At 42.8% G+C, this 24,128-nt stretch overlaps 2 protein-coding genes across 2 annotated transcripts in view; both read left to right on the forward strand.

Moving 5' to 3' along the window:
• Positions 1-21,799, forward strand: part of LOC141077459 (uncharacterized) — a 261,894-nt gene extending 240,095 nt beyond the window's left edge. Inside the window, exon 2 of the mRNA XM_073564407.1 lies at positions 20,343-21,799. Within this exon, the coding sequence (XP_073420508.1) occupies positions 20,343-21,535 (1,193 nt within the window). The 3' untranslated portion in view covers positions 21,536-21,799. The remainder of the gene's footprint in view (positions 1-20,342) is intronic.
• On the forward strand, positions 3,343-13,387 carry LOC141077446 (uncharacterized). The gene is made up of 6 exons (XM_073564393.1): positions 3,343-3,382; positions 10,428-10,551; positions 10,826-10,946; positions 12,706-12,855; positions 12,985-13,164; positions 13,247-13,387. Exons 1-6 carry the CDS (start codon positions 3,343-3,345, stop codon positions 13,385-13,387), a joined length of 756 nt encoding a protein of 251 aa, XP_073420494.1.
• Positions 21,800-24,128: the final 2,329 nt, after the last annotated feature.

Below are 24,128 nucleotides of genomic sequence, written 5' to 3' on the forward strand. Positions count from 1 at the left end.
TGGGATCTTCTTGGTTACAGTCCTGTGGAAGAAGAGGACGGGGACATCTCTCTGGTGTTGTCCTCTTACTGGATAGATCTGGAGGAAACACATACAGGGACTGAATTCATTCTCTACATACAGATAATTATAGGCCGTGTGTATTTAGTCCTATTTATTACCTGGTGATGTGAGGGGCTGGGGAACCTCCATTATGACGTTCTTGTACAGATCTCTGTGTCCTTCTAAATACTCCCACTCCTCCATGGAGAAATAGACAGCGACATCCTGACACCTTATAGGAACCTGACACATACAATGATACCGTCATCCCCCGATCCCTTCATAGTGTTACTGTATAATGTCCCAGCATTCCCAGCAGTGTCACCTCTCCAGTCAGCAGCTCAATCATCTTGTAGAGGAGTTCTAGGATCTTCTGGTCATTGATGTCCTCATGGATCAGGGGGTGAGGAGGAGGCCCTGTGATTGCACTCAGGGGTCTTCCCCATCCCTCAGACACAGGGTCCTGACAGCGATCACTAGAGGTCTTCTTCACCACTGTGTAATCCTGGTTATGGAGAGACACATTAATAAATCTCACTACAGACATTTCCAGAGTCCTCACCTCTCCAGTTCTGTCCATCTGTTATTCCCATAGATAAGAATGATGTAATGTGACGTCATCAGAATCTCTCACCTCTCCAGTGAGACGGAAGAGGATCTCTAGGGTGAGGTGTAATATCCTCTCCGCCATCTTGTCTCTGTCCATATCCATCCTTGATGGGTAAATCAGGAAAATTCTCTTCTGTAGAAGATCTTCACTGAGAGGATCCGATATTGTAGAGACCTGAATGAGAAGAAGATGATCCGATGTAACATCATAAGAATCCTGTGTAATAATACAAATACTGGAGATAATAAGGGAAACATATGAGGAGATTTATTATCTTACAGGGTTTAGTTTTCTTCCCTGACATCTACTAATAAAACCTATTGTGACAACTCCTGGAGTGGACTCTCTGGGCCGTGATATCAACCCACCCTGGGTGAGCTGACCTAGTGAGTACCACCCCGTATACAGGGAGCGTCAGGGGTAGACCCAGGGGGATGAAGTATTACGACTGATGGTACCAGGTGGCCAGCTCAAAGGAGGCACGAGGGACCGTGTCTAGCAGGGTGAATACAGGGGCACGCCGGGTACAGGAGGGCGCAGAGCGCATACTCGGAAGCACGCAGGGTACAAGAGAGTGCAGAGCGCATACTCGGAAGCAAGCCAGGTACACGCAGGGACCTGAGTACAAAGGGCGACCATAGATATATGGAGAAAACAAACGACCAAAAAAAATCTCACAAAAAATATATAATAATACAAAATATAATTTATTAGACAATTATCACTTTGCTTCCCTGCTAGGCCAGCTAGGTTCCTACATGGTCGCCCTTTGTACCATATACACTTCATAGATAAAATCTCTTGCTCCAATATGTGCAGCTAGAATTGAATAAAACCACTTGGTGGCATTATATAACAGGAGCAAAGAGATATATATAGAATAGGACAATAATGAGAAAGTCGTACTTGAAACTAGATATATGGAGAAAACAAACGACCAAAAAATCTCACAAAAAATATATAATAATACAAAATATAATTTATTAGACAATCAACAAGACCAGGACAGGTGGAAAACACAGTGCTATGGGAGATCCAAGTCTGCTTGTGCATGCAGAAAAAGCCATGGGACACACATGTAGCAGGAGGGGGATGAATATAAATCACATATAGTGCCTAGCAGCAAAATTCAATATAATTATACTTGCTCATAGCAAATTGCACATCCCCCAATGGGCCTCATAAAGTCCACCTCACCAGACATATATCCATAATGAATAGCATAATGCAATGATGATATAAAGTGTTAAATTCTTACCTGGTAAGGATAAGAGGCAACCCGCCTGGTGTGTGTCCCCCCCGACGCGCGTTTCGGCGTGAAATGCCTTTCTCAAGGGGTGATAGGAAAGGGGAAGTGAGGGGATTAAAACCGCTATGTCCACCAATCACAAACAAGTGTACCACTCATGTGACTCATATGGCCAATCAAAACTGCGCAATGACGGCTATACAATTAAAGATCCTGGTTACTATGGGGATGTATATGTGCCTCAGTATATCCGCGTCATATCCAGGTCGCCTCTTGTGACGCATGTGCCACCGTGGCAACCAAAGACACCGAGCGGCGTCGGCGTCAGCTGACCAGTGACGTCACAGGAGGTGTGACTAATCGCCAGAAAAACAGAGACACCGAGAGCCGCCGGGCGCCGCGGAAGCTGCAGGGCACATGCGTAGCGCCGGTCGGCATGAGATGGCATAATGAATAATATTGGCTCAAAGCCGGGAAGGCAATTATTAGCAATGGATAGTGAATAGACTACACATTAGATATATAAATGCAGGCGCTGCCTAATTTGAATAAAACAAAAATATCGCCGTATATCAATGGATATGGGTATGTCATCAGTGATGTTATGGATAAATCATACAAGGTGATAATATGAATACGACACTCAAAACAGAATAATAAAATGAAACCCTAAAAGATAAAGTCATTATGCTATTCAGGATAATAATGTGGATTTCTGATGAGATAAGATAAACACAGTTGTAGCTATATGTGCATATATACACTAAATTGGTGATGAATAATAGCTTAATATTTACTCAATTATTGAAGACTATATATGAAAATAGAATTGACTCAACAATAAATGCTATCATTTACCACCATAGGTATAATCATCATAATGTCATACACATACAATTCACATCTTCACGAATAACATAATATATCCTCAAATATGCAATAAGGTCTATTAATAAAATAGAAGTAGAATACAACTTGCATAGGATATCATACATTATAAGGTAATACAAGAAGGGTAACTCCCGCGACGTAACAAAAGTCTAGGGTCACATGACGTATCCCAATCCACCGACGGTCCATGCCACATAGAGTACACATATAATAATGGACAGAGCTAAATAAAAGAAATATATAAAATATTACAACAAAAATATAAAAACAAACGCATAACTGCAATGTAACAAGGAGACTATAGATGTCAAAGCCAGTGAAGATGTTATAAGAATGGAACAAAGCTATTTGATTCATTTAGGCCCTTAGGGTGAACAGTGTCTAGTGCCCAAATCCATCTTGTCTCACATTGAGACAATTTTTGGCTGATTTTTCCCCCACGGATATTTGGTTCAATGATATCGATACCTCTAACCTTGAGTAATGAGCCATCACATCCGTGGTGCAATTTAAAATGCCGGGGAAGTGTCCTAAGCGTGGTCGGATCATCATGGCCGGCTGCCGCCTGAATACCCAGGATGTGTTCACGGGTACGTACTTTTAATTGACGAGTCGTCATACCTACAGTCATATGTAAAAGTTTGGGCACCCCTATTAACCCCTTCCTGACATGCGACATACTATCCCGTCCACGGTACCCGGGCCCGTATGACCGTGGACCGGATAGTACGTCTACCGCAATCAGCGGCGCCCACGTGGTGAGCGCCGCTGATCGCGGCCGGGTGTCAGCTGATTATCACACCGCCCCTGACACGTTAACCCCTTGCACACTGCGATCAAACATGATCGCGGTGTACCGGGAGTTAAAGGGAAGCATCGGGAGGGAGGGGGCTCCCTCCGTGCTTCCCTGAGCCCCCCACGGCAGCGCAATGTGCAGCGCTGCTGCCGGGGGCTCCTATCCTCCAGGCCCCCGGATCCAAGATGGCGACGGGGGCCTTCGGGGACCTGAGGAAGCTGGCTTCCTCAGTGCCTGCAAAGCGCAGGCAAGAGGAAGTCTTCTTCAATGCCTGTGACAGATTGCTGATCTGTCGCAGTGATCTGTGATGTGACAGATCAGCGATCTGTCACAGGACAGTGATGTCCCACCTGGGACTATGTAATAAAGTAAAAAAAAAATGTAAAAATAAATTTAAAAAAATCGGCAAATAAATTAGAAAAAAAAAAAAAAATATTCCCTCAATAAATCCATTTTTTGGAAATAATAAAAAAAAACAATAAAAGTACACATATTAGGTATCGCCGCGTCCGTAATGACCCGCCCTATAAAACTGTCCCATTAGTTAACCCTTTTAGCGAACCCCTTAAAAAATAAAAATAAAAAACGAAGCAAAAAATAATGATTTATTATCATACCGCCAAACAAAAAGTGTAATAACGCGCGATCAAAAAGACGCATATAAATATCCATGGTACCGCTGAAAACGTCATCTTGTCCCGCAAAAAACGAGCTGCCACACAGCATCATCAGCGAAAAAATAAAAAAGTTATAGCTCGCAGAATAAAGCGATGCAAAAATAATTATTTTTTATATAAAATAGTTTTCATTGCATAAAACCGACAAAAACATAAAAAAACGACCTAAATGAGGTATCGCTGTAACCGTACTGACCCGAAGAATAAAACCGCTTTATCAATTTTACCGCACGCGGAACGGTGTAAACGCACCCCCCCAAAAGAAATTCATGAAACGCTGGTTTTTCTTCATTCTGCGTTCCAAAAATCGGAATAAAAAGCGATCAAAAAATGTCACATGCCCGAAAATGGTACCAATAAAACCGTCAACTTGTCCCGCAAAAAATAAGACCTCACATGACTCAGTGGGTCAAAAGACGGAAAAATTATAGCTCTCAAAATGTGGTGATGCAAAAACTATTTTACAATAAAAAGCGTCTTTTAGCGTGTGACAGTCGCCAAACATAAAAACCTCCATAAATAGTAAGTCAAACCCCCCGTTATCACCCCCTTAGTTAGGGAAAAATAATAAAACTAAAAAAAAAGTATTTATCTCCATTTTCCCGTTAGGGTAAGGCTGTGTGCACACGCTGCGGATTAGGTGCGGATTCATCCGCGCGGATTTTGTAAAATCCGCATGTGAAACCGCAGGTCAAAAGACCTGCGGTTTTACCTGCGGATTGCTCTGCGGTTTTGTCCTGCGGTTCTTCATCTCCTCAATAGAGGAGATGGCAAACCGCAGGAGAATCCGCAGAAAGCATTGACATGTCAATTCTTTCTGCGGATTGAAAACCGCAGATAATCCGCGCGGAAAATTCCGCACCGTCTGCACTGCGGTTTTTGATTCCCATAGGGAATCATGGTACTGTACACCGCAGCAGAAACTGCTGCGGGTCCGCAGCAGCCAAAACCGCTGCGGAACCGCAGCAAAATCCGCAGCGTGTGCACACAGCCTTAGGGCTAGGGTTAGGGCTAGGGTTAGGGCTAGGGTTAGGGCTCAGATTAGGGTTAGGGGTGTGTTGGGGTTAGGGTTGGAGTTATAATTGGGGGTTTCCACTGTTTGGGCACATCAGGGGCTCTCCAAATGCAACATGGCGTCTGATCTCAATTCCAGCCAATTCTGAGTTGAAAAAGTCAAATGGTGCTCCTTCCCTTCCAAGCTCTGCCATGCGCCCAAACAGTGTTTTACCCCCACATGTAGGGTATCAGCCTACTCAGGACAAATTGCAAAACAATTTTTGGGGTCCAATTTCTCCTGTTACCCTTAGGAAAATAAAAAATTGGGGGCAAAAATATCATTTTTGTGGAAAAAAATGATTTTTTTATTTTCACGTCCGAGTGTTATAAACTTCTGTGAAGCACTTGGGGGTTCAAAGTGCTCACGACACATCTAGATAAGTTCCGTGGGGGGGTCTAGTGTCCAAAATGGGGTCACTTGTGGGGAGTTTCAATAGTTTAGGTACATCAGGGGCTCTCCAAACGCACATGACACCCGCAGACCATTCCATCAAAGTCTGCATTCCAAAACGTCACTGCTTCCCTTCCGAGCCCCGACGTGTGTCCATACAGTAGTTTTCTCCCACATATGGAGTGTCAGCGTACTCAGGCCAAATTGGACAACAACTTTTGGGGGTCCAATTTCTCCTGTTACCCTTGGGAAAATGAAAAAATTGGGGACTAATTGATCATGTTTCTGGAAAAAATACGATTTTTTTATTTTCATGCCCTGGCATTATAAACTTCAGTGAAGCCCTTGGGGGTTCAAAGTGCTCACCTCACATCTAGATAAGTTCCTTAGTGGGTCTAGTTTTCAAAATGGGGTCATTTGTTCGGGGTTTCCACTGTTTAGGTACATTAGGGGCTCTCCAAAGGCAACATGACACCCGCAGACCATTCCATCAAAGTCTGCATTCCAAAACGTCACTACTTCCCTTCCGAGCCCCGACGTGTGCCCATACAGTAGTTTTCTCCCACATATGGGGTATCAGCATACTCAGGACAAATTGGACAACAACTTTTGGGGTCCAATTTCTCCTGGTACCCTTGGGAAAATAAAAAAATGGTGACTAAAAGATCATGTTTGTGGAAAAAATACGAATTTTTTATTTTCACGCCCGGGCGTTATAAACTTCTGTGAAGCACTGGGGGGTTCTGAGTGCTCACCACACATCTAGATAAGTTCCTTGGGGGGTCTAGTTTACAAAATGGTGTCATTTGTGGGGGGTTTCCACTGTTTAGGTACATTAGGGGCTCTCAAAAGGCAACATGACACCCGCAGACCATTCCATCAAAGTCTGCATTCCAAAACGTCACTACTTCCCTTCCGAGCCCCGACGTGTGCCCATACAGTAGTTTTCTCCCACATATGGGGTATCAGCATACTCAAGACAAATTGGACAACAACTTTTGGGGTCCAATTTCTCCTGGTACCCTTGGGAAAATAAAAAAATGGTGACTAAAAGATCATGTTTGTGGAAAAAATACGAATTATTTATTTTCACGCCCGGGCATTATAAACTTCTGTGAAGCACTGGGGGGGTCAAAGTGCTCACCACACATCTAGATAAGTTCCTTAGGGGTTCTAGTTTCCAAAATGGTGTCATTTGTGGGGGGTTTCCACTGTTTTGGTACATCAGGAGTTTTCCAAACGCGACATGGTGTCCGATCTCAATTCCAGCCAAAAACGTCAAATGGCGCTGCTTCCCTTCCGAGCTCTGCCAAGCGCCCAAATAGTGGTTTACCCCCACATGTGGGGTATCAGCGTACTCAGAACAAATTGCACAATAACTTTTACGGTCCTGTTACCCTTGGAAAAATAAGAATTGAGGGTGAAAAGATCATTTTTGTGGAAAAAATATGATTTTTTAATTGTATGGCTTTATGTTATAAACTTCTGTGAAGCCCATGGGGGTTCAAAGTTCTCACCACACATCTAGATAAGTTCCTTAGGGGGTCTAGTTTCCAAAATGGTGTCATTTGTGGGGTATTTCCACTGTTTTGGTACATCAGGGGTTTTCCAAACGCGACATGGTGTCCGATCTCAATTCCAGCCAAAAACGTCAAATGGCACTGCTTCCCTTCCGAGCTCTGCCATGCGCCCAAATAGTGGTTTACCCCCACATGTGGGGTATCAGCGTACTCAGGACAAATTGCACAATAACTTTTAGGGTCCTGTTACCCATGGGAAAATAAAAATTGGGGTGAAAAGATCATTTTTGTGGGAAAAATATGATTTTTTAATTGTACCGCTGTACGTTATAAACTTCTGTAAAGCCCTTGTGGGTTCAAAGTTCTCACCACATATCTAGATAAGTTCCTTGGGGGGTCTAGTTTCCAAAATGGGGTCACTTGTAGGGGGTTTCCACTGTTTAGGTACATCAGGGACTCTCCAAACGTGACATGGCGTCCGATCTGAATTCCAGCCAATTTTGCATTGAAAAAGTCAAACTGCGCTCCTTCCATTCTGAGCTCTGCCATGCGCCGAAACAGTCGTTCCCCCCCACAAATCAGGTATCAGCGTACTCAGGACAAATTGCACAATAACTTTTGCAGTCCAATTTCTCCTGTTACCCTTGGTAAAATAAAAAAAATTGAACCTGAAGTATTTTTTTTGTGAAAAAAAGTTAGATGTTCATTTCTTTTTAAATATTCAAAAAAATTCCTGTGACGCACCTAATGGGTTAATAAACTTCTTGATCTTGAATGTGGTTTTGAGCACCTTAAGGGGTTCAGTTTTTAGAATGGTGTCACTTTTGGGTATTTTCTATCATATAGACCCCTCAAAGTGGCTTCAATTGTGATGTGGTCCTAAAAATAAAATGGTGTTGTAAAAATGAGAAATCGCTGGTCAACTTTTAACCCTTATAACTTCCTAACAAAAAAAAATTTTGGTTCCAAAATTGTGCTGATGTAAAGTAAACATGTGGGAAATGTTACTTATCAAGTTTTTTGTGTGCCGTATCTCTGTGATTTAAGGGCATAAAAATTCAAAGTTGGAAAATTGCGAAATTTTCAAAATTTTTGCCAAATTTCCATTTTTTTCACAAATAAACGCAAGTTATTTGAATGAGATTTTACCACTAACATGAAGTACAATATGTCACGAGAAAACAATGTCAGAATCACCGGGATCCATGGAAGCGTTCCAGAGTTATGACCTCATAAAGGTACAGTGGTCAGAATTGTAAAAATTGGCCTGGTCATGAACGTGCAAACCACCCTTGGGGGTGAAGGGGTTAATGTTAACCTTTTTTCTTTATAACAATTTTGGTTTTTGCAACAGGTATTTCAGTTTCATATATCTAATAACTGATGGACTCAGTTATATTTCTGGATTCAAATGAGGTTTATGGTACTAACAGAAAATGTGCAATCTGCATTTAAACAAAATTTGACCGGTGCAAAAGTATGGGCACCCTTATCATTTTCTTGAGTTGAACACTCCTAACTACTTTTTACTGACTTCCTGAAGCACTAAATTGGTTTTGTAACCTCATTGAGCTTTGAACTTCATAGCCAGGTGTATCAAATCATGAGAAAAGGTATTTAAAGTGGCCACTTGCAAGTAGTTCTCCTATTTGATTCTCCTATGAAGAGTGGCATCATGGGCTCCTCAAAACAACTCTCAAATGATCTGAAAACAAAGATTATTCAACATAGCTTTTCAGGGGAAGGATACAAAAAGTTGTCTCAGAGATTTAACCTGTCAGTTTCCACTGTGAGGAACATAGTAAGGAAATGGAAGAACACAGGTACAGTTCTTGTTAAGCCCAGAAGTGGCAGGCCAAGAAAAATATCAGAAAGGCAGAGAAGAAGAATGGTGAGAACAGTCAAGGACAATCCACAGACCACCTCCAAAGACCTGCAGCATCATCTTGCTGCAGATGGTGTCACTGTGCATCGGTCAACAATACAGCGCATGCATAACGCCTTTTTGTATGACCAAACAACTCAATCTTTGTTTCATCAGTCCACAGGACCTTCTTCCACAATGTAACTGGCTTGTCCAAATGTGCTTTTGCAGACCTCAGGCGACTCTGTTTGTGGCGTGCTTGCAGAAACGGCTTCTTTCGCATCACTCTCCCATGCAGCTTCTCCTTGTGCAAAGCCAGTTACATTGTGGAAGAAGGTCCTGTGGACTTAAGAAACAAAGATTGAGTTGTTTGGTCATACAAAAAGGCGTTATGCATGCGCTGTATTGTTGACCGATGCACAGTGACACCATCTGCAGCAAGATGATGCTGCAGGTCTTTGGAGGTGGTCTGTGGATTGTCCTTGACTGTTCTCAGCATTCTTCTTCTCTGCCTTTCTGATATTTTTCTTGGCCTGCCACTTCTGGGCTTAACAAGAACTGTACCTGTGTTCTTCCATTTCCTTACTATGTTCCTCACAGTGGAAACTGACAGGTTAAATCTCTGAGACAACTTTTTGTATCCTTCCCCTGAAAAGCTATGTTGAATAATCTTTGCTTTCAGATCATTTGAGAGTTGTTTTGAGGAGCCCATGATGCCACTCTTCATAGGAGAATCAAATAGGAGAACTACTTGCAAGTGGCCACCTTAAATACCTTTTCTCATGATTTGATACACCTGGCTATGAAGTTCAAAGCTCAATGAGGTTACAAAACCAATTTAGTGCTTCAGGAAGTCAGTAAAAAGTAATTAGGAGTGTTCAAATCAAGAAAATGATAAGGGTGCCCATACTTTTGCACCGGTCAAATTTTGTTTAAATGCAGATTGCACATTTTCTGTTAGTACAATAAACCTCATTTGAATCCAGAAATATAACTGAGTCCATCAGTTATTAGATATATGAAACTTAAATACCTGTTGCAAAAACCAAAATTGTTATAAAGAAAAAAGGTTAACATTAATAGGGGTGCCCAAACTTTTACATATGACTGTATGTAAATTAGATTACATGGACACAAAGCAAAATAAATCACATAACGTGAGGTACAAGAGATGCCGGTGTGTCGCCTGTCCAAATATTGAACGTACTGATTCTTTTTTTAATTCTAGTGGCACCAGGACATATGACATCAGGGGACACATCTCTACATCTCTTGTACTTCACGTTATGTGATTTATTTTGCTTTGTGTCCATGTAATCTAATTTACATAGGTATGATGACTCGTCAATTAAAAGTACGTACCCGTGAACACATCCTGGGTATTCAGGCGGCAGCCGGCCATGATGATCCGACCACGCTTAGGACACTTCCCCGGCATTTTAAATTGCACCACGGGTGTGATGGCTCATTACTCAAGGTTAGAGGTATCGATATCATTGAACCAAATATCCGTGGGGGAAAAATCAGCCAAAAATTGTCTCAATGTGAGACAAGATGGATTTGGGCACTAGACACTGTTCACCCTAAGGGCCTAAATGAATCAAATAGCTTTGTTCCATTCTTATAACATCTTCACTGGCTTTGACATCTATAGTCTCCTTGTTACATTGCAGTTATGCGTTTGTTTTTATATTTTTGTTGTAATATTTTATATATTTCTTTTATTTAGCTCTGTCCATTATTATATGTGTACTCTATGTGGCATGGACCGTCGGTGGATTGGGATACGTCATGTGACCCTAGACTTTTGTTACGTCGCGGGAGTTACCCTTCTTGTATTACCTTATAATGTATGATATCCTATGCAAGTTGTATTCTACTTCTATTTTATTAATAGACCTTATTGCATATTTGAGGATATATTATGTTATTCGTGAAGATGTGAATTGTATGTGTATGACATTATGATGATTATACCTATGGTGGTAAATGATAGCATTTATTGTTGAGTCAGTTCTATTTTCATATATAGTCTTCAATAATTGAGTAAATATTAAGCTATTATTCATCACCAATTTAGTGTATATATGCACATATAGCTACAACTGTGTTTATCTTATCTTATCTCATCAGAAATCCACATTATCATCCTGAATAGCATAATGACTTTATCTTTTAGGGTTTCATTTTATTATTCTGTTTTGAGTGTCGTATTCATATTATCACCTTGTATGATTTATCCATAACATCACTGATGACGTACCCATATCCATTGATATACGGCGATATTTTTGTTTTATTCAAATTAAGCAGCGCCTGCATTTATATATCTAATGTGTAGTCTATTCAGTATCCATTGCTAATAATTGCCTTCCCGGCTTTGAGCCAATATTATTCATTATGCCATCTCATGCCGACCGGCGCTACGCATGTGCCCTGCAGCTTCCGCGGCGCCCAGCGGCTCTCGGTGTCTCTGTTTTTCTGGCGATTAGTCACACCTCCTGTGTCGCCACTGGTCAGCTGACGCCAACGCCGCTCGGTGTCTTTGGTTGCCACGGTGGCACATGCGTCACAAGAGGCGACCTGGATATGACGCGGATATACTGAGGCACATATACATCCCCATAGTAACCAGGATCTTTAATTGTATAGCCGTCATTGCGCGGTTTTGATTGGCCATATGAGTCACATGAGTGGTACACTTGTTTGTGATTGGTGGACATAGCGGTTTTAATCCCCTCACTTCCCCTTTCCTATCACCCCTTGAGAAAGGCATTTCACGCCGAAACGCGCGTCGGGGGGGACACACACCAGGCGGGTTGCCTCTTATCCTTACCAGGTAAGAATTTAACACTTTATATCATCATTGCATTATGCTATTCATTATGGATATATGTCTGGTGAGGTGGACTTTATGAGGCCCATTGGGGGATGTGCAATTTGCTATGAGCAAGTATAATTATATTGAATTTTGCTGCTAGGCACTATATGTGATTTATATTCATCCCCCTCCTGCTACATGTGTGTCCCATGGCTTTTTCTGCATGCACAAGCAGACTTGGATCTCCCATAGCACTGTGTTTTCCACCTGTCCTGGTCTTTTTGATTGTCTAATAAATTATATTTTGTATTATTATATATTTTTTGTGAGATTTTTTTGGTCGTTTGTTTTCTCCATATATCTATGGTCGCCCTTTGTACTCAGGTCCCTGCGTGTACCTGGCTTGCTTCCGAGTATGCGCTCTGCACTCTCTTGTACCCGGCGTGCCCCTGTATTCACCCTGCTAGACACGGTCTCTCGTGCCTCCTTTGAGCTGGCCACCTGGTACCAACAGTCGTAATACTTCATCCCCCTGGGTCTACCCCTGACGCTCCCTGTATACGGGGTGGTACTCACTAGGTCAGCTCACCCAGGGTGGGTTGATATCACGGCCCAGAGAGTCCACTCCAGGAGTTGTCACAATAGGTTTTATTAGTAGATGTCAGGGAAGAAAACTAAACCCTGTAAGATAATAAATCTCCTCATATGTTTCCCTTATTATCTCCAGTAATTGTATTATTACACAGGATTCTTATGATGTTACATCGGATCATCTTCTTCTCATTCAGGTCTCTACAATATCGGATCCTCTCAGTGAAGATCTTCTACAAAAGAGAATTTTCCTGATTTTCCCATCAAGGATGGATATGGACAGAGACAAGATGGCGGAGAGGATGTTACACCTCACCCTAGAGATCCTCTTCCGTCTCACTGGAGAGGTGAGAGATTCTGATGACGTCACATTACATCATTCTTATCTATGGGAATAACAGATGGACAGAACTGGAGAGGTGAGGACTCTGGGAATGTCTGTAGTGAGATTTATTAATGTGTCTCTCCATTACCAGGATTACACAGTGGTGAAGAAGACCTCTAGTGATCGCTGTCAGGACCCTGTGTCTGAGGGACGTGGAAGACCCCTGAGAGCAATCACGGGGCCTCCACCTCACCCCCTGATCCATGAGGACATCAATGACCAGAAGATCCTAGAACTCATCTACAAGATGAATGAGCTGCTGACTGGAGAGGTGACACTGCTGGGAATGCTGGGACATTATACAGTAACACTATGAAGGGATCGGGGGATGACGGTATCATTGTATGTGTCAGGTTCCTATAAGGTGTCAGGATGTCGCTGTCTATTTCTCCATGGAGGAGTGGGAGTATTTAGAAGGACACAGAGATCTGTACAAGGACGTCATAATGGAGGTTCCCCAGCCCCTCACATCACCAGGTAATAGACAGGACTAAATACACACGGCCTATAATTATCTGTATGTAGAGAATGAATTCAGTCCCTGTATGTGTTTCCTCCAGATCTATCCAGTAAGAGGACAACACCAGAGAGATGTCCCCGTCCTCTTCTTCCACAGGACTGTAACCAAGAAGATCCCAGTGTTCCTCAGGATCATCAGGTAGATGGAGAGAAGGTGTCAGGAGATCTCCCCTATGATGTGTAGACGGCTGTGAATGTCTTGTGCTCAGTCTTGTTTTATCCACCAGTATTATGTGTTTTATACTTGTGTAATGAGAACGGTGGAGATGGCAGGATTAGAGCTGATCATAGATGGGACTTCTCCATCTGTCGGTGACATTTACAATATTTGTTTCAGGGTGAAGATCTGACCCATATTAATACTACAGAGACATATGTGAGAGATGATGAGCGGTGTAAAGAGGAGATTCCCACATATGACTACCCAGGTGAGTAGTAACCACTGAATGCAGAGAAGTCACAGATTCCTCTCAGTCACCGGCTGTGGCTGCTTTATCGGTGGTGTAGTCTGGCCGTATTACCATGATCACCATTTTGCCTCTAGACCACAATATTCTCCTCCACCCAAAACTGTTCAAATGACTTTGGGCATTGAAAGCCCTTTTCTATAGACCATACGACCTGGTAGATCCACCTACCCCCTGGTATTAGGAGTCGCTGACCGTTACCTGCCCAGATCTGTAACTATAAAGCCAAATGACAGCGTACGTAGAATGTGCTGACAAGTTAAAAAATCACTTGAAGAAAAATCTTATGCTGGGCCTGTAAGAGAAAGCGGAGGGTAATGATGCTGTTGGCTTCCTAGATCCCTGAGATCTTATCGGATGACTCTTCTCTCCCTTCTGTGCTGTTGAATGTCTCATGGTCCCTACAAGACCAGGTCCAGTCTTTCTGGCCAAACTTTCCCTTTTATGATCGACAACACTAAATGTGCAGTGAGGCCAAGTGTGAATTTCTGTACAATAACAGAGTTTCCCTTTTTCCTGACTTTTCAATTTGTGTTAAAACTACACTTTTTTCCTTCAAAAATATGGAGGAAAATGGGGGGTGCGTCTTATAGTCCGGATGTACCGGCTCTGGCTATGGTGGGGAGGTGGGGGAACGGCATCGGCGGAGCAGTGGGTCACACGAGGCTGGAGCCGGTGGCTGCGGCTAACTCCTGTTCTTGCTGCTAAAGAGAAATGAATATTCACTGCATTCCACTCCCATGGGCTTGGAGGGCAATGAATATTCATTTCTCTTTAATAATAGTATCTTGATATGATTAGCCTCCAACCCCAGTCCTGGTATGCATGGCCCCATCCTTATAATTGGCCCACACCACCATCCCCATCCTGGTATGCATGGCCCCTTCAGAAAACATTAAAAAACAAACCATTACACTTACCTACCCCGCGCTCCCTCGCAGCGTCCTGCTCCGGTGCCAGCAACTGCTATATGCTTGTAAGCAGCACATGGCAGGGACGTCATGTGCTGCTCACAAGCAGAGCACAGCTGCCAGGACTGTGCACGCAAAGGGCACTGAGTATTCTTTGCTCTTCAGTAGCGCGCAGTGTCAGCCACCGGCTTCCTGCTGCTACCTGCGGTCACGTGTGCCGCTACTTAAGAGAAATGAATATTTGTGAATACTCACTGTTATGAGCGCTGCTTACAAGCATAAAGCAGTTGCTGGCACCGGAGCAGGACGCTGCAAGGGAGCGCCGGGTAGGTAAGTGTAATGGTTTGGGTTCTTTTATGTTTTTTGTTGGGGCCATGCATACCAGGATAGGAATGTGGGTGGGGCCACTTATAAGGATGGGCCCCTGCATACCAGGATGAGATGGGGCCCTGCATACCAGGATAAGATGGGGCCCTGCATACCAGGACGAGATGGGGGCCCTGAATACCAGGATAGGGATGGGACCATGCATACCAGGATAGGGATGATGGGACCATGCATACCAGGATAGGGATGGGACCATCCATACTAGGATGAGATGGGGACCCTGCATACCAGGGTAGGGATGGGGCCATACATACCAGGATAGGGATGAGGGGGCCATATGTATCAGAATGGGGAGGAGGGGGCCATGCATACCAGGGTAGGGATGAGGGGGCCATGCATACCAGGATGGGGATGAGGCCATGCATACCAGGGTAGGGATGAGGGGGCCATGCATACCAGGATAGGGATGAGGGGGCCATGCATACCAGGATAGGGATGAGGGGGCCATGTGTATCAGAATGGGGATGAGGGGGCCATATATACCAGGATAGGGGATATTAAGTACAGAATTGACCACATTTTTGGTTCAATTTTTTTTCCTAATTTCCTCTAAAAGCTAGGTGCGTATTTGTGACGGGGTATACGACAGAGCGAGAAGGGACAACAGGCCGAGGGACGATCCAACGAGATTTATTAAGGCAGGAAGCATACAACATCAAATATCCATAATGTCCTTAGAGTCCATGAGAAGTCCACAATAAGTCCGCACAATGGAAACAAATCCGGGCACCTCACGATAGTCCTTGTGCCGGATACGAAGACAATAATCCTTGCAATAGTCCACAGGATTCCACACAATCCCACGGACGTCACGCGCTGGCCTCAACTCAGTTTGTGACTCCTTCCACGTCCGCACTCAAATCACAACAAAACTTAAAACAAGAATGTATTGTCAGAGCTCCTGAGATCAGCCCATCTGAAGGGGGTAGGGGTCACACCTACTATTCAATGGTTTGGTCCATCAGAAGATTCTAGAAATGTAAGGGCTCCACTTAGTCTACAGGATGTGTATTGTAGGTTATCTTCTGCTTAGGAAAACAATAGCCAAAGTTCCACTAGCTGTTGACATAAGCCTAAATTAGATTATGGTCCAGGTACATATTATACAACATACAGGACAAGGCAAAACTACAAATCATGACAGTCTTATGGTCCAAAAAATACAGTAATTTCAAGGAGGATTGTGATAAACTGCAGGACAAACATTCCACCTGTGCCCTGATAGATCTCTAAGCTGTGCGTGGCTGAGGGCTGTAATATACATTTATTCCCGCCTGCAGGAGATGTGTTGGCTCCAGCCCTGGTTTCATAGATTTACTAAACGTCATGAATTCCAATATGTTTTCCATCCTAAGGAATTCAGATTACTGCACAATCTCTCCTGAAATGGGGGCGCTAATACTTTATTTACTCTTCCGGTCAGGACTCATAGTGGCTCCAAAGGTCCACCATAAATGAGGGCAACTCCAGTTTAGTGTTCTCCCCTCAGTAGTGGTACAGTAAAGGGTGTTTTACTGGATGGAAGATATGTTTCTCCCAGCAGATTAATGTTTGGCCGGGTTTTTCCCTAAAGACGGGACCTGCGATGATGTCAGGGTCACGTGATCAGCCCATGTGATGTCTACCTCACTGGTGGGAGGGGTTAGGCCCTAAGTAATGGAGGTTGGTAATTACCACAGTGTGAGTGTGTTTCTGGAAGCTACAGGAACTTGTGTGGACTCAGCCTGAAACTTGTATACAGTTGTGGCCAAAAGTATTGACACCCCTGCAATTCTGTCAGATAATACTCAGTTTCTTCCTGAAAATGATTGCAAACACAAATTCTTTGGTATTATTATCTTCATATTTTTTTATTCTGTCTTTTTTTTACCTGTTCCTTCTGTATGATAGTTTGATTGTGGTGGGATCGGCCTTCCTGCCTAATGTGAGTCTGTAACTCCATGATAGCCTTGAGAAAAATCTCTCCATCACCTCTTCCAAATGCCTAAGATCTAAATTTAAAGTGCCCCTGTCAGCCGGATTGTGCACAGTAACCAACAGACACTGTCAGGTCAGCGCCGTTATACTGATTACAATGATACCTGGTGATGAAATCCGTCTTGTGGTTGTTGTATAATCTGTATTTGTAGTTTTCAGTTAAAGAGATTCTCGTGCTCTGGGGCGGGGCTGTGGGCGGGGCTTTATGAGGTGTGCTGATTACATATTCATCTGTATTGGCTTATGACAGGTCGCTGATCCCTCACTGACCTGCCCCCCATTATTACATAATGCATATAATAGCATTGATATTATTGGTGATAATTCCTATAATATTGTGGCTATTGTGAGGCTTAGAAAAAAAATTACATCCAGCAAAATGTCACCAGCGATGGCGGCGCCTGCACAGTAGCATCTATAAGTGAGAGATAGAGGCTACTGGACAGGGGCCGCTGGTGACATTTTGCTGTAATTTTTTTCTAAGCCTCACAATAGCCACAATATTATAGGCATTATCAACAATAATATCAATGCTATTATATGCATTATGTAATAATGGGGGCAGGTCAGTGAGGGGTCAGCGACCTGTCATAAGCCAATACAGATGAATATGTAATCAGCACACCTCATAAAGCCCCACCCACAGCCCCACCACAGCCCCGCCCCAGAGCACGAGAATCTCATTAACGGAAAGCTACAAATAAAGATTTCATCACCAGGTATCAAAGTAAGACACCTATCCATAACTAATCCTATAGTTATATGATAAATAAAGATGCAGCCAGAATAAAGTCTTTTATTAGAAATAAAACAAAACACAGGGCAAATGGGAAGAGCCGGGCAAAGCACCAGAATTGGCGCATCTAATAGATGTGCCTTTTCTGGGCAGCTGCGGGCTGCTATTTTTAGGCTTGGGGGTCAATATCCATGGCCCTTTACAAGCCTGAGAATACCAGCCCCCAACTGTCAGCTTTAGCAAGGCTGGTTGTCAGAAATGGGGGGGACTCCATGCCATGTTTTTAAATTATTTCTTTATATAATTAAAAAAAACAGTGTGAGGACCCCTCTATTCTTGATAACCAGCCTTGCTGAAGCTGACAGATAAGGGTTGCAGCCCCCAGTTGTGAGTTTTGCCAGACTGGTTATAGAAAATACAGGGGAACCCACATCATTTTTTTTCATTCATTTATTTAGTCATAACGCAGGCAGTGGGTGAGGAATACTCCCATCATCCGCTCCTGCTGTCACTATTCTTGGCAGCAGCAGGTGTAGGTTGATGGGAGTAATAGTCCCAAATGCCCGCACCTACTATCATCATTCTCACTTTAATATAACTCTCATCATTCTCCCTGCCGGCAGAGTAGAGGAGAATGATGAGAGCGTCTTCAGCACCTGCCACCGGGGAACAGCGATTAATGTATCGCTTCATCCCTGCCGGCCGTCCATGTGGTACGGATGCTGACATAGTTGTCACACGTGTGCTACAAGTATTACACAAATGGACATCTCCAGTACCGGAAATATCAGGACGTGTGAAACCGGCCTTATACACAGTTCTCTTTAAATGCCTAATATTTCTTCTTGAAACTCATCTGACAGAAAATATTGGACCTTAAGATAGTATAGATTGTGAAGTCTCCGAGACCCATACTCTAATTACCCCAGAGAGGTTTCACCACTAGTTACTCATTTATTACTGATGGAGACTGTGGAGTTTGATCATTTCAGTAGTTCCTAATCAGGCCCCATTATTAATATCTGACGTGTGTCACTTTATGTGGTGGTAAGTCTGGAATTCTGCACAAAGGATAATAGAAAACAAATGGATCTTACAAATTATTTTCCAGCTTCGCACTATACCCTATATACGGTTGTACTCTACTGTCTGGGCACATGGCATTGTTCAGAAGGGAAGGAGCGCCATTTAGCTATTTGAATGCAGATCTAGCTGGAATAGTTTGCAGACACAATTTATTGGGAGCACTGTTCATGGTCACCTGGCAGCTCAAAAGATGTCCTCCATGAACATGCTTGGCTCTATCTTCTCTGCTTTCCATATCCCAAGGATTGCCTTGCTCATCGCCCTTTAACAACCTCACATGGAATCTGGACTTACACTGGGACCCCTAGGCTTGGCCCATGGTGTTACCTGCTATTCTGTGGTGTTAGATGGCAATAAGAATAGTCAGGTAGCTGGGTCAGAACCAGAAGGACAGAATACAGAATCAGAAGACACAAGAGTAGTCAGTAAACGGGCCACGGTCACAGCAGGAAACAAATACACAAGCCGCAAGCTGAGCACAGAGGACTGAACCAGAGGAGAACAGCGCTGTATCTGGCAGATTCCGGCCATGTGCCTTGCACTTTAGTAGGGTGTGGTACTTTCCAATTGGCTGAAGTATGGAGCAGATTACTCCAGCTGGACAGCAGGAACAGATCCCAGATGAGATTGGACACACCATGTGCAGAAGCCCTAATATAACAAAATGACAGAAAACCAGAATAGTAGAAATCCCCATAAAGTGATTCCATTTTATAAATTAATTCACTGAGGGTTATAATCCTTAGGAGGAGTGAATATTGTGACTCCACAGCCACTTTCCAGAAATTAACACGCAGTGGATGTTGGAGAGTGAAAATTACACATCTGCCATTTTATTACCCAGCACATAGTGCCCAGATTGTGCTCCAGGAGACACCGCAAATTAAGTGGGTTCTTCTCACTATAATATTGCTAAATACAGGGATCCTAAATGTTGTTTGCGCACACTGCAAGACTCCGAAGTGAGAGCGGATTTTGCTGGATTGGTTTATGGAAACCTTGTTGCTTTTCAACAGTCTTTGAGCCACTAATAGTGCGGGAACCTCTGTTTTTCCATTGACAGATGATGGACCTGAGTGGGGACTTGTTTTTTGTGAGATGAGAATTGGTATTATTTTCACCTGCATAACATTGGTTTCTTTTTATTCAATATTTGGGAGGCAGAATGAACAAACAGTTGAACACCGCACACTACTGGTTCATCCAACAAGGTTTTCTATTAGACTGTGAACTGTCATTGTCTTGGTAAATAATTAAAGCCTTTACATAGCTTGCCATTTTTATGTACAGTTTAAGTAGAAATGTTCAAAAATATAAAACTCAAGGATATTTTTTTAAAAAATAATAATTGTTTTTATCTTAGCAGATGACTGTACCAGGAGATCAGAGGGACAGCTGACATCTTCAATTTTTAAATCTGATGATCTTGAGATCCTACAAGATACAACTGAAGTGATTGCTATTACTCCAGATATACCATCATCCATTCAAAGCAAAGATCTGTCATCTGACCCTATGAAACAGGTCCCATCTTCTGATTCATTACCAATTACTAAGGAAAATCAAAGTCACAAAAGAGGCATTAAAAAACAAACTGCTCCTAAAGCAAAGAAGTCATTTTCATGTTCAGAATGTGGGAAATGTTTTACATGGAAATCACATTTTATTACTCACCAGAGAACTCACACAGGGGAGAAGCCTTTTTACTGTTCAGAATGTGGGAAATGTTTTAATCAGAAATTGGTTCTTGATAGACACCAGAGAACTCATACAGGGGAGATGCCCTTTTCCTTTTCCTGTTCAGAATGTGGGAAATGTTTTGAACATAAATCAAATTTTGTTATCCACCAGAGAACTCACACAGGGGAGAAGCCTTTTTCCTGTTCAAAATGTGGGAAACGTTTTAACACTAAATCTGATTGTGTTAAGCACCAGAGAATCCACACAGGGGAGAAGCCTTTTTCATGTTTAGAATGTGGGAAATGTTTTGCACGTAAATCACAATTTGTTACACACCAGAGAACTCACACAGGGGAGAAGCCTTTTTCATGTTCAGAATGTGGGAAATGTTTTAGGAATAAATCAGATTGTGCTATGCACCAGAGAACTCACACAGGGGAGAAGCCTTTTTCATGTTCAGAATGTGGGAAATGTTTTGCACATAAATCACATTTTGTTACCCATCAAAGAATTCACACAGGGGAGAAACCCTTTTCTTGTTCAGAATGTGGGAAATATTTTGCACAGAAAGCACATTTTGTTGCGCACCAGAGAATTCACACAGGGGAGAAGCCTTTTTCCTGTTCAGAATGTGGGAAATGTTTTAACAGTAAATCAGATTGTGTTAAGCACCAGAGAATCCACACAGGGGAGAAGCCTTTTTCCTGTTCAGAATGTGGGAAATGTTTTAACAATAAATCAAGTTGTGTTAGGCACCAGAGAATCCACACAGCAGAGAAGCCATATTCATGTTCAGAATGTGGGAAATGTTTTAAATGGAAAATAAGTCTTGATAGCCATCAAAGAACCCACACAGGAGAGAAGCCTTTTTCCTGTTAATGTGGGAAATGTTTTAACCAGAAAGCACTTCTTGTTAGACATCAGAGCAGTCACACAGAGGAGAAGCCAGTTTCATTTTCTTAATGTGGGAAATATTTTACCTGGAAATCAACTGTTAATAAACATCAGAGATGTCACATAGGGGAGAAGCCTTTTTTATGTTCATAATGTTGGAATAGTTTTAACCAAAATTGCACCTCCTCAAATGAGTTGTCTCTTGTCATTCCTCATGTTTGCTGACAAAATAATAAAAAATAAACTTTATTAATTACAAATGTAAAACTATACCCATAATTCACCCCCTGAAGGTTGGTTGGAAAGTGACTAATAGAAAAAACATATACCCCACATCTCAGTATATAGGGTGAGGTGATGTATACACACTCACTCTCCAAGCCTCTCATTTCTACAGGTTTCATCGTCCTCACCAAAGGCGACTCATCAGGAGAGTATTTAATATTGACCTATATTCAAACGAGACTAAACGAAAAAAAAAACTAAAATCATGTATCCTGTTATCCGAAACAGTCAGAAAACTAGCCCCATATTGGCAGATTCCAAACTTCAAACTATATACTTCGGAAGTTTATAAGCCCCTCCAGTGTCAGGAATAGATAGTATGAATTTGAATTTACCAAGTCGCTGCAATGAAACAAAGAGTGAAAAATGTAAAGGGGTGTGAATACTTTCCGTACCCACTGTATCAGTAAAAATAACTCCTCCATTTTCTGATACCCGTCGCATCTCCATTTTTCGTGATCTCGGGTTGGGTGAAAGTCTATTTTTTGTGTGCCGAGCTGACGTTATTAATGGAGACCATTTTGGTGCAGATACGATCTTTTGGTCTTTCCTTTATTGCATTTTAATGCAATGTTGCGGCGACCAAAAAAAGTGATTCTGGCGTTTTGACCTTTTTTCTCGTTACGCCATTTAACTATAGGGTTAATTCTTTTTTTATATTGCTAGATTGGGCGATTCTGAACGCGGCTATAACAAATATGTGTATGTTTGATTTTTTTATTGTTTTATTTTGAAAAGGGGGTGATTTGAACTTTTATATTGTTTTTTATATTTTTTAAACATTTTATTTTTACTTTTGCCATTGTGAAGACATACAGCATTGTATCTTAATTAACCAGACGACTATTTTTTAGCAAATGAATAATAGAATGTTATCTGTATGTTGGCTTTAAATTTAAGTGTTGATTTCTAGTTGGTCAAGAAAACAGACTTGTTGATGGGGGCGGAGCCTGAACGTTGGTGGAGCAAGAAGCAGGAAACCTGAGCTCCCGGACAAATGCACCAAAAGGGGCTCTAATATCACCAGAGCCTTCTTTTTATACCATCCCCGCATTACAACCCAAACCAGGACCCCACTGGATCGCCTAGACCCTGGGTGGCGAGTCACGTTCGGGATAAAGAAGAGATTCATCTAACTGAGGCCCTGCAGGCGGGAGATTGCCGGAGTGGCGGAAGGATATACTGCTGACAGCACCATCGCCTCGGGCAGAAGACTTCACCCCTGACCTAAGGCTGTCAGATAAGAGAGACCCCGGAGCTGACCCTCCCCTGCAGATAAGGTACCATTGCGAAATCCCCAGACCAGGACACACAAAATCGCTACTGTTCTCATAGCTGGGGGACGGCTACAGAGAGTGTGTATCACGCCGCAGCATTGAAAATAGTCCCGTCGGGCTTGCAGAAGACACGCTGCCCCGGACCTAGAATAGACGTGCAGCGGCACGCTTCAGCCTCCTCCCCTCTCTGCAATCAGTGAGAGAGATCTGAGGGAATCAAGCGTCTCCGGGAGCTGAGGTAACGCTGAAATAACAGAAGCAAGGTGACGGAGTGTCTTGAGCAGGGGGGTCTGATTCAGGGGACAGAGGATCAGGAGAGCATGGTCATTCTCCCTAACTCCGTAGCAATAAAGGAGATAATCAATTAATCAAGTGGGGGCCTGAGACTGTCTGACCCGAGGGGTGCGGGGAGAGAAGGGAGTAATATTAGGAGCCTTAGATCTGTATTAAGCGCTCCCCCCCACCAGTGCTGTCCCTACACCTTCCCTCCCCCCCTTATCTGCTTTCTAATTAACCCATGTTATACCTAGCTGAACGGATATAAGAGAGGATTTTCTGGAAAACCAGCAGAAAGTGGTTATAGACTGCCATCTAGTGACCAGAGCCAGAACGACATCTCTTTCCATTATTTATCACTTATAAGATTGGGCATAAAATGGAACATTAGCTAAATTCATAGCCAGCGAGAGGAATTCTAATCTTCAAACTGCTCTATTCTTCTCTGCTTTAGATAACTGCAAAAATGGGGAGATCTAGCGTAAAAACGCAAAAGAGCATGCCCAAACCTACAAAATCCACTACGCAAACAGACATGGATGACTTTCTTAAAAAACAAACGGTTCCGTCAGATTCTCTTAAACCACCCAAGCTTCGTGATTTGACCTCATTAGAAGATTCAGATTCTGAACCGGAGAGTGACTCTGACACGGGCAGCACAGCGAGAGAGGCCTTAGTCACTCGTTCGTTCATCAAACGTATATTGTCTAAAGCTCTTGAGCCAATAGGACAAGAACTTG

This window comes from Dendrobates tinctorius, unplaced genomic scaffold (genome assembly GCF_039654945.1).
Source record: "Dendrobates tinctorius isolate UK_male_01 unplaced genomic scaffold, ASM3965494v1 ptg000452l, whole genome shotgun sequence".
Classification (NCBI taxonomy): Eukaryota; Metazoa; Chordata; class Amphibia; order Anura; family Dendrobatidae; genus Dendrobates; species Dendrobates tinctorius.